Below are 12,211 nucleotides of genomic sequence, written 5' to 3'. Positions count from 1 at the left end.
TAACGGCTGCAATAAGTGGTCATTTGTAAGCATGCATGATTTTATTGTGCAACATATTGTACATTGAAAAAAAAAAGAAGTATTTATAAGTAATTTTGATAGTTTTATAAGTCAGAGAGCTACTCTCCACCTCACAGTAACACCAGCATTGGCAGTACACCGTGAAAACCAAAATCTGGGCATGGCCTCCAAAAGCCAAAGTATCTTCTGATACCTTGATGACAGTTTTGTTGTATTCCTAAGTGGAAGAGATATACTGACAATTTACCCTAAATACTGTAGACCAAAATATATATTGTACACTGAAGATAGAGAAAAATGAGGTACTTTCCTTCTTCAGCATCCTCACTCGCCCTATGCCTAGTGATGACTTAGGATTCAGCATACACACTAAAAAATCAATGTAGACCACTATCTAGATTCTTGGTGCTAAAAGCAAATTCCATCACAGTGTGTCTTTTTTAAAAAAGAAGAAACAGTTTCTGGAAACCTTCTTATTTCGCAAACGTATTCATCTACAAGTAACAATAGGATAAACAGAATTATGTATTTCTCTAATTTCTCACATATGGGGAAGGTAAGCCAAGTGAAGAAGGTTATGATTTGAAGTCTTACTTTCTACTACCACCAAATATTGACAGCTCTTTTTCTGGTAGGTGGCACTGTTTGTAAGTACTAGACTCAGTTTATGGAGGAATAATGTTCAAAACATCATTTGTTGAACATAATTTAGGTTACGCTGAACCAGTTAAAAGGCATTATGGTTCTTCCGTTGAAGTCTTATTTGAGTGAAATATTTTATTTGTTCACAAACAGAGCAGATACAACTGGGCAATCATTGTAATAATGATACAGGTGGCAAATGGGGATATCTATTGGTATGAATGACTTTGACAAAGGCAGATTGTTATGGCCTGGCATCTGGGAATGGGAATCTTGGAAATGCTGAACCTGCTTAGCTACACACATACTACTGTCGTGAGCATCTTTGGAAAGTGGTTGAAAGATGAAGAATCTGTGAATAGGTGACTAGGTATTGGATGTGCATCTCACATCATCAAAGAATACAGAGGTTGAAGACTTGCCTGCTGTGTAAGGCAGAATAGAGGGCAGATGTGATGATAGAGTACAGTGCTGATGCAGGGATAAGTGTTTCAGAGTTCACCATTCAGTGCACATTGTTGAACATGGGGCTCTGCTGCAGATGAACCATACATGATGCCTTATTGACCCAGAACATCCAATAATTATGGTTGCAGTTGTCGTGCGATCATTGATACTGGGCTGTGGATCAATAAAAACTTATCTTGTGGTTGAATGAATGACCTATCTTATTAAACCAATCAGTGGTCTGGTCCAAACTGACTGGATAAATCGTTATCCAGATGAATGGACACTTGAAACATGCAGTATGCCATGTATACAAGCCCATGGAGGACACTCACCTTGGACTCCATGGAAGTGTGACAATAATTGAAGGCTTAATAACAGCTGTGGCCTTTGTGGACATTATTGTAGACCACTTGCATTCCTTCATACTTGATATTTTCCTTAGTGGTGATGGCATTTTCCAGAAGGATAATCTGTCATGTCAAAGGCCAGAATAGTGCTACAGTGGTTTGGGGAACATGATAGTGAACTCGTGTGAATACCATGGCCACCAAATTCACCTTATGTGAACCAGATGTGTTGGACACCAGCTCCATATTCACAACTGGCCAGTTGCAATTCTATCAATGTATCTTAAGACTGTTATCCTCCTCCTTTATGATGACTTGATTGGGAGGTGTTCCAGTGTCAGTTGTTGCAAACATCGAGTTGGCCAGTGACTGAACCTCAAATCATTGCATGTAACTAAGTTCTCAGTAGATATTCTTGTAACCATCTTGATGTGAATAAGCTTTCCCATATTGAGTGAAAGAAATGTTTGTCCATAATCTTTGTTTAAGTTGTTGTAATCATAACAGAGTGAGAGATTTTCCAGATCTTTGCAGCCATTATACAATGTGACTTTTTGATACTTATCTAAAAGCAAATGACGTACAGATAATACTGAAAGGAATCAAAAAGTTGTGTGCCATTCTTCATGCAAACCAATATTTACGGAGCTGTTGGAAGAGTATAAAACTAACCACTTTTTAAATAAAATGACCACCATTTAAAGAGCACTTTGGTCACAAAATGTACGAAGTTTCAGTACTGAACATCTTGGAAAAGAGTTATAACTTAACAAACACCATATTGTTTTTGGGCTTGCTACTTGGTGATTGCTGTCAAGTGAATGTGGCCTAGTATCCCTTATACACATCTGGTGCCTATCTTATACAAGAACTAATAAGTCGCCAATGTGCTCTTGTTCCAACATCCACGTGTGGCTGCCTGTTGAGGCTCCAGGAGGTGTCCAAATATCATTCTTATAAAGAACTGACATAAAAAACTGACATGATTATTCACTTAATTGTTGGTGAAAAAAATTGAAGTGGAATTTTACCAAATTATTTGTACTTTCTGCTGGTGAATTTTGCTCATAGATTGAAAAGTTATCCCACATATGTATGATATATTGTGAATTTTATCATTATAGACGTTATTGAACTTATATATTTTATATCTATGTTTTAGGCTCAACTAAAGGAAGCTCTTGTGGATAAAAAACACACAGAAGAAAGACTGTTGAAGGTTGAAGCTCAATTACAAAACTTGCGGCTGAAAGATAAGTAAGTTTGTGTTTTAAAGATATACCTCTTCCAGGTGTCAAGTTTGTCTTTTAGAGATATACCCATTCCAGATGTTGAAAGATATTGGATTTGAATTTGTTCAATCATTGTTTTAAATTAATTAGCTTTCTTTGGTGATAATGAAGCCTGGTTGTCTCGATATAAGAAAAGTTTAACAATTGCACAGTAAAATCAGAAATTGCACTTCTTAAATACAGTGATGGCAAAGAATTCCAAAGTCAGTAAGAACATAAACAATTATGAGACAATTTTTAATTACATTTCTTGAATTTTGTATCTTGTTTGTTCTTTTGACATCATACTCTCTCTGACCCCTCATATTTTAACTTTGTCAGTCCTCACTACAGGTAGGTACCCTCAACCTGTGGTCTCAAGGACCTGCCACTCCTTTCCAACCATAACAAACCTATTCCTCTTTTCTCCCAGAGAAGGGAACTAATGATTATGAAATGTAGGAATAGTTTTTTTGTTTTAAATGTGTCATCAGTTCTGGAATTTTTGCCTCCTTCAGGTAAGTACTGCCCAGCTATTCTGCCCCTCCTAATTTTGCAGTGGACTGATAGTATTGTAGAAGGTTGAGGAATGTATATTAGATGGCAAATTTTGCATGTGATTTCATGTATGACTTTCTCTCAATAAGACAGATACCACCTCTGTTCGAACTGAAGTAGATGAGTAACATGTTGCCCCATAGGAGAAGATTACAGCTACAAAATTGTCATGCTTGTAGGCTGTGGATATTACTGCTGAGACAGATTTCATACAGATCAATAAAAGCCACAAGTTTGTCGCATTAACGAAGTATTGATAGGTACTGACAAGAGAACTGGGTACTTCCAGTGTACATTTAGCTATCCTAATGCTGATTGTATTTTAAACTATTGTTGTTGTAATGCAGAAGGTATGGTATATAAGACAGCAAATCATGTATAATTATGATTTCTACCAGTGACACAGGTTTTACATCTGTTAGAACTGAGATAGCTGCCTAGTGTGTTGTTGCACTGGAGAAGTTTGCATATGGAGAATTGACATGGTTATATGTTTTACACAGTGTTGCCTTAGTAGATTCTTCACTGTAGAATAAAAGCAGTACATTTGCTGCATTATTAAAGTCGTGATGGAAACAGCTAGATACGACCAACCTGAGGGCGTGAAGCCATTAGCAATAAAAGTGTCTTTTTACCATTCAGTGTCTTTCAGTAATTACTAATGAGGTTAAAACATTTATCACCTCGTAGGATAATAAAATAAAAAAATGCTCTTCCAGGGTTCATAATAATGGTTATTGTATGACTCAGATCTTTCAGTAATTCTTACATAGTTTTGACTTTCACTGAGATTAGCGATTGGATATGTCAAAAATATCTCCATGGAAATCAGGTACATTGTACACATAGAATGATGAGGTATGTATCCTGCAAGCTTATTGATTTTTAAAGCAGTGCCTAAGATTATTGTTACAGTTTCAAACATCTGGGAAGTTTTGTAAAAGTGAGTTACACTCAAACTAGTGGGGACCCACACAGGCAAGAAATATAAACAGAAAGCTTCTCAAAAACAGTGCGAGCTACTTAAGTCTTTATTCCACAGGGAAATCCAGTCCACACTGCATCAAAATTCCACCTATGACAAATGACAAGAGTCCGTGTGACATCAGTACCTGAGCCAAACCACTAGCACATTCACTGTGCATTCCAGATTGTGTCACATCTGACTCCTTCCATGGGAAAAGATGCAAGTGGTGCATGGTCTGGAGCAGCCACTACCAAGAAAGATGGTGGGTCAAGTTCCACTGGTGTTGCTGCAGAAGGTTGAGAATTGATGAAAGTTGTGTGAATCCATATGGGACCAAATAGTCTGCCACAGGCACAGAAACCAGTGGCTGCTTACCATGCTGGCAAAAATGAAGTTGATTTTGTCATCACCTCCGACCTCTATGGACAGAGGCCACAGTAGACATCATGGGTTAATGGTAGGTAAAGATCATTCCACCAATCCAAATCAGGTTGTCTGACCTTGTGGCCTAGGTTGATGCCGGGTTGCTCACTCAGTAAGGAGAAGCATCAGTGATGACATGCACAGTCACAGTTGCAGCATGTTGGACAAAGTGCATTGATGTGTGGTTGTGAAGCCACTGCATCGGGCTTCAGCCTTCAGTCAGTTTCTAGAAAAGTGCAGAAGGCATTAAGTGCAGTGTTGGAGAACATTTATTTACACATGATGGCACTGACATAGTTCTTCATTGGTGCAAGTTAATTTGACAAAGGTGTCAGTCATAAATATGTCAAGAAATATTGCATGAAAAACACTTGTTCATTTATATTTGAGTCCTTTCTTTGCCAACTTCTACAGCAAAAGCTCGAGATTGTGAAGTTCCCCCTTTTGAGTCAAAGCTGGTAACCAAAATATCAGCAAGGTATGCAGCACAGTTTGGAATACCATGGGCAATAAAACTCAGGAGTATGGAAAGGGCTGAAGAGGTTTTGAAGGCAACCAATTATAACAGTAGAGGCTATATGTTGTACTGAGCACTAGGTAAGCTTGTGATGGTGCATCCAAAGACATATGAAGGTACACCACTACAAGTTCATTTTATTTTAGTAACTGAGGTGCTGTGGCCTACTTTTGCAGAGTTCATTGGGGATCAGTTGAAGAAAAGTGTCCACTTTAGGTTGTGTGTTTATCCCACACTTTGAAGTCACTATAATGTCTAAAGGTGCCATTGGGTTTGTGTACTGTACCAGTGGAATGGCTCATTGATTGTGGGAAACAGGCATTAACACATCTTCATTAGGGAGCATTTCCAATTCTATTTTAGGATCTTACTTTTAGAGCTCGGACACCAGGCAGAAGAAATGTGGGGCAGCAGCCATTTAAAAGTGATGTGAGTTTCAAAATCAGCTGCCTACCCCAATCCTGAACAGATGATTTGAGCATATCTGTTAAAAGAGAGTCTGTAAAGTGATTTAAGGCACTTCAGATTGCATGGGGTGCACTGTTTCATGAACCTTAAATCCAAAGGTGGGGAAAGAATCCATTCTAAAAACATTGCCAAACCTAAGGTGAGTTACCACAAGAAGTCTTACTGGGTGATTGATTTGCTTGTAAGTCAGTAAAACTGGAAGTTTTCCTATCAGGGTATCTGGTTATACCCCTAGGGCAAAGGATTTGTCATGGCTGCCTGCAGAGGCAGTAACCCTAGTAGATTATTTTGGAAGGACACAGAACCCCAGGATTCAAGATTCACTCAGGGTGCTTGCCAGTGAACACATAAGTACATTTGCTGGATTGCATCCAGAGAAATCTGCACTTTGGTAGATTTATCACTCACTTAGTACTCTTCTATCATATCCTCCATCATATCTGTATCATAACTGTTAGAACAAATCTCTTGAATGTGCCCCTTTTTGCTGCATCTGTGGTGAAGGAAACAGTGTTTACAGTTGGATAATGACACTTCCATTACCGTTACCTGTGGCTACAAGTGTGGTTATTTAATACATCACTGGGCCATGGAGCAGGTGAGGACACTTGCTGTAGGTGGCACGACATTCCTCATGATCAGTGACGGGGAGCTGACTGCTTTGTCTATCACAAACAAACTGTGGGGTATGTGGGCAGTTTCAAAGGCTTGAGCTATTCACATTACTTCCATCAGAGATGGATTTGATAACCTCAGTGTGTAGTTCTTTACTTCTGAGCTGGTGTGAAGACACACTATAATGCCCCTGATTGGTGTCCACATAATTATGTCCACAAAACATTTGAAATTGCATTTTGTACTTAATCCATGTAGATTGATAGCCCAACATCCATCAGATTGATCGGGTCCCTTTTTCTGCTCACAAACTTCTAACCTGGTTACAGCAACATGTTTCTTCATTGAAAAATGTTCTTGCAGTAAAGAAAATAGTGTCTAGTTTCTGTATTAGATGTCACATTTCCCGACAAGAACATGGCCTTTTCAATATTGAAATATGGCAAGTTGTAAAATACAGTATAATTATAAAGCCCATGAAACATTAAAAAAAGATACATTTACTGTAAGTGGCCTAAAAGAACATAATAAATGATGGAATATGTGAAAGATAAGCTCTCAAAGTTTTACAATGTTTATAAATGTGCTATGTGCCACACTTCATCATGCGGCACACGTCAGTCGGTAGTACACTTCAACCCATAACTGGCTCATTATATGAGGAGTGACAGTCAGAAAAGCTGCTGTGATGCAGTGTCACAAGTCTTTGGGGTTCTGTGGTGGAGCTGTAACCTAAATGCTATCCTTGATGTGACTCTGCAAGAAAAAATCGTGAGGTGTTGATTCATACTATGGTAGTGACCACCCAAGTAGTCAGGTTAGTGGCTATGACACAGCCTAGCCGTGAAATGGCAATGTCTCATTTAGGTAAGCTTGTACACAATTGTGCAGAAATGGTGGTAGGCCTGTGGCCTTGTTGAAAGATGAAATCCTTGCTTTGAGTTTCAGGTTGCAGCGTTTCAAGGTAACTGAGACAATTGACAGTTCTCTCGGCAAAGAAGATGAGTCCAGAGAATGTCTTGTTAGACAGAGCGCACAACACATTAATTTGCTCAAAATCTGAGATGTGTGTGACAATTGCAGGTGAATTCTCTCTCTCCCATATGCACGTGCATTGTCATTTGACCTTTCCTGAAAGATGGAAAGATGATTCAGCACTGAAGATTAATTTTCTTACGTAGTTGTCATTTCCATGATGGTTCTCCATATCAGTGCTGAACTGGTGACTGTATAATTCATCATCATGGCCTGTGGCTTGCAGAAACTGCAATTTTTATGGTGTCACATTTAATGGCTTACAAAAGATTTTCCACACAGTTAGCAGAGGGATTTTCAGTTTTGCACTAGCTCAATAAGTAGATTTTGCAATGTCATCTCCCTTGCACAGTCCTCTGTCTCTTCTGATATCCCTGGTCGGCTTTACACAAACAACTGTTGTCGGCTTTACACAAACAACTGTTTCCTTGAGTTTCTTGTATTGCCTCACTTTACTGGCGGTGTCGTGTGAAGCTTGCCACAGAAATCTCTTTGAATACTCACTAATCTGATTGGCAATGGCCAAAATCTAGGCCACAAACTGCTTTCTCTGCTTGATTCACTGTCATTTTTAACAGCTACAATTGGTGCTGGCCCTGTCACTGGTTTTCCAGCTTACTTGTCAGCACTGTGCTAAAAAAACTTTGAGAGCGTGTCTTTCACATACTGTATTACTTGTTACAATATGTTTAGCCATTTATCTATACTGGTTATTTAAAATGTTGCATGTACTGTATACTCACCTTGTATAACTGCAGTTGGTGGTGGTAAGTGTCCTATTCTTCAATTTGTTAAATTGTGGAAAAGCTGTAAATATGAGTAGTGCGGGAGATGTTCCTGCTACATTCACTAACACTTTCACTATTTATAGTATAGCTGTGCACAATATAGCCCGCACAGTTTGTGTTAGTATTTGTTATAAATGTTTCATAGGTGAAAGACCGACCACACTCTTGCTAATTACAAAAACATCCAAAATGTGATTTTCATGCATCGTAGGTCCTGAGTCATCACTGTTTTTGTAAAAGTGAATTAAAAATGAGCTAGTGGGGACTCACTTTGGTTTATTGACAACAAGAGATATGTACAGATTGCTCCTCGGAAACAGTGCAAGCTAACTTAAGTCCATATTCCAAATAAAAATCCAGTCCACACAGTATCAAAATTCCAGCTTTGAGAAAGTCCAGACTATTAGGGTAATGGAAAGAAATACACAATGATATGGACAGAAGTGACACCTTTATTCAGAAACAATAATTACATGGAAGTTGCTGCTATTTATGACGGTGCCCTGGACATTACAAAAGATGGAACATGGTTCTTAATACAATGTGTGACCACCATGGACAGCAGTGTACGCTCTGCAATGTGGTCCCATGCTGATCACAAGGTTAATAAGGATTTCTTGTGAAAGGATATTCCGTTGCTCACCAGTGCAGTTGACAATTGCTGGATGATAATTGGTGTATGAGTGTAAGTGGATGTGCTGGAATATGTCTCTCCATCACAACACGCATTTGCTTGATGGGATTTAAATAGGGGGGGGGGGGGAGTGAGCAGGTTAGTCCATTTGCTGAAGCTCCTCCACCAGTACTGTTTGACGTGAGCATGCATTGTCATCCAAAAACGAAGTCGTGTGTGAATGAACCCATGAAACAATGCACATTGGGAAGGATTACAGTGTCACAATAATGTTGACCAATGACTATAACGTGTACAAAGATTTTGAGGTCAGTACACCTATGCAACATTATACTTCCTCACACTGTAATAACAAGACCACAAAAATGATCATATTTGAAAATTTTCCTGGTGCATTGCATATTCCCATCTCTCCCCATAGGAAGGTGTAGTGGTACTGGAAGTACGAAGATATAATGGTGGTACAGTGGCAATGGTGTAATGTGTACAGGACCTCAGCCACCAACATTTACAACAGTTGATCATATTTGAGATAATGCTGTGTTGCAACATTTTACTAGGCCGCCTCAGAAATCTGAGAAGCAGGATGCACGTGAAAGCAGGGTACACCAATTTTGTGTACGATGAATTCTGAAGGCTAAAACATGGATAGTGTACATTCCAGGATTGCTGCAAGCTACAAATGAGGACAACCTGGATCGAAGGGTGGAGTACTGGGAGTGGTTCGAAGGCATGTTTTGTGAGGAGGAACAGTTTGCAGGAATGTTGATCTAGTTTGACGAGGCGCAATTCAAACTGAACGGTACTGTAAACTGCTACAATTGTGTGTACTGGTCGCCTGAAAATCCTCATAGTCTCGTGGACAAACATGTTAAGCAGCCAGTTGTTAATGTGTGGTGTTGTCTGTCATTGCACAGTTTGATTGGCCTGCTCTTCTTTGAAGCTACCGTAACTGGTGAGGTGTATCTTCATATGCTACAAAGATTAATTTTACCTGCCACCTGAGAGATGTTTGGGAATGTAAGATTGTAGCTACAACAAGATGACGCTCCACCACACTACCACAAAGGTGTCAGAGCCTATTTGGATGAAAATCTACCTGGACAAAGGATAGGTCGAAGAGGAGCTGTTGAGTATGCACTGTGGTCCCTAGACCCTACACATCTTGACTTCTACCTATGGGGGCCCTTGAAAAATGAAGTTCATCAACAGAAGCCAGCTACACTGAATGAGCTGTGAGAAACCATCGAGGCATCCTGTGCAGCTATCAAACTGCAACACTGACATCTACATCTACATCCATACTCTGCAAGCCACCTGACGGTGTGTGGCGGAGGGTACCCTGAGTACCTCTATCGTTTCTCCCTTCTATTCCAGTCTCGTATTGTTCGTGGAAAGAAGGATTGTCGGTATGCTTCTGTGTGGGCTCTAATCTCTCTGATTTTATCCTCATGGTCTCTTCGCGAGATATATGTAGGAGGGAGCAATATACTGCTTGACTCTTCGGTGAAGGTATGTTCTCGAAACTTTAACAAAAGCCCGTCCCGAGCTACTGAGCATCTCTCCTGCAGAGTCTTCCACTGGAGTGTATCTATCATCTCCGTAACGCTTTTGCGATTACTGAATGATCCTGTAACGAAGTGCGCTGCTCTCCGTTGGATCTTCTCTATCTCTTCTATCAACCCTATCTGGTACGGATCCCACGCTGCTGAGCAGTATTCAAGCAGTGGGCGAACAAGCGTACTGTAACCTACTTCCTTTGTTTTCGGATTGCATTTCCTTAGGATTCTTCCAATGAATCTCAGTCTGGCATCTGCTTTACCGACGATCAACTTTATATGATCATTCCATTTTAAATCACTCCTAATGCATACTCCCAGATAATTTATGGAATTAAATGCTTCCAGTTGCTGACCTGCTATTTAGAAGCTAAATGATAAGGGATCTATCTTTCTATGTATTCGCAGCACATTACACTTGTCTACATTGAAATTGAATTGCCATTCCCTGCACCATGCGTCAATTCGCTGCAGATCCTCCTGCATTTCAGTACAATTTTCCATTGTTACAACCTTTCGATACACCACAGCATCATCTGCAAAAAGCCTCAGTGAACTTCCGATGTCATCCACAAGGCCATTTATGTATATTGTGAATAGCAACGGTCCTATGACACTCCCCTGCGGCACACCTGAAATCACTCTTACTTCGGAAGACTTCCCTCCATTGAGAATGACATGCTGCGTTCTGTTATCTAGGAACTCTTCAATCCAATCACACAATTGGTCTGATAGTCCATATGCTCTTACTTTGTTCATTAAACGACTGTGGGGAACTGTATCGAACGCCTTGCGGAAGTCAAGAAACACGGCATCTACCTCGGAACCCGTGTCTATGGCCCTGTGAGTCTCGTGGACAAATAGCGCGAGCTGGGTTTCACACAACCATCTTTTTTGAAACCCATGCTGATTCCTACAGAGTAGATTTCTAGTCTCCAGAAAAGTCATTATACTCGAACATAATACGTGTTCCAAAATTCTACAACTGATCGATGTTAGAGATATAGGTCTATAGTTCTGCACATCTGTTCGACGTCCCTTCTTGAAAACGGGGATGACCTGTGCCCTTTTCCAATCCTTTGGAACGCTACGCTCTTCTAGAGACCTACGGTACACCGCTGCAAGAAGGGGGGCAAGTTCCTTCACGTACTCTGTGTAAAATCGAACTGGTTTCCCATCAGGTCCAGCGGCCTTTCCTCTTTTGAGTGATTTTAATTGTTTCTCTATCCCTCTGTCGTCTATTTCGATATCTACCATTTTGTCAATCTAGAGAAGGAACTACATTGCAGTCTTCCTCTGTGAAACAGCTTTGGAAGAAGACATTTAGTATTTCGGCCTTTAGTCTGTCATCCTCCGTTTCAGTACCATTTTGGTCACAGAGTGTCTGGACATTTTGTTTTGATTCACCTACCACTTTGACATAAGACCAAAATTTCTTAGGATTTTCTGCCAAGTCAGTACATAGAACTTTTGAATTCATTGAACGCCTCTCGCATAGCCCTCCACAGCCGTAGTTTGGTCAACGGTTCTGCAGCATTGATATTGTTTGGGTGCTAATGGAGGTCACATAAAATAACCTCCCTGTGCAAGAATTGTAATGATACGTTGTTTTCTTCCTTTAATATTGACTATCGGAGGGTGTGTACATTTTTCTGGACCCCTCTGTATACCACACCCTTGCAGTCACTGTGCCGCTGTGGAGCATGAGACTGCCTGCCTTGCAGTTCCGTTAAATATTGTTGCACTTGTACTCACTGTTTGCCCTGGGTCCCTTCTCGCCTGTTGCACAATGCAGTGATTATCTGCTGCTTTAGTGGGCCCTGGTAGGCTACATCCTCTTGTTCTGGCAGCAATGCCTGTGGTGTGGAATGCTCCCCATACACATCGGATAATGTTGTGAGGAATACCAAACTCCT

The 12,211-nt window shown here is 40.2% G+C and overlaps 1 protein-coding gene across 2 annotated transcripts in view; it reads left to right on the top strand.

Annotated features, from left to right (window-relative positions):
- The window catches only part of LOC126193149 (uncharacterized), a 229,521-nt gene that overhangs the window by 208,709 nt on the left and 8,601 nt on the right, over nt 1-12,211 (top strand). For both annotated transcript variants that reach the window (XM_049932664.1, XM_049932663.1), the window contains exon 7: nt 2,623-2,717. In XM_049932664.1, coding sequence (XP_049788621.1) covers nt 2,623-2,717 — 95 coding nt within the window. The remainder of the gene's footprint in view (nt 1-2,622; nt 2,718-12,211) is intronic.

This window comes from Schistocerca nitens, chromosome 1, assembly GCF_023898315.1.
Source record: "Schistocerca nitens isolate TAMUIC-IGC-003100 chromosome 1, iqSchNite1.1, whole genome shotgun sequence".
Lineage (NCBI taxonomy): Eukaryota > Metazoa > Arthropoda > Insecta > Orthoptera > Acrididae > Schistocerca > Schistocerca nitens.
This window is presented reverse-complemented; position numbering and strand designations above follow the sequence as displayed.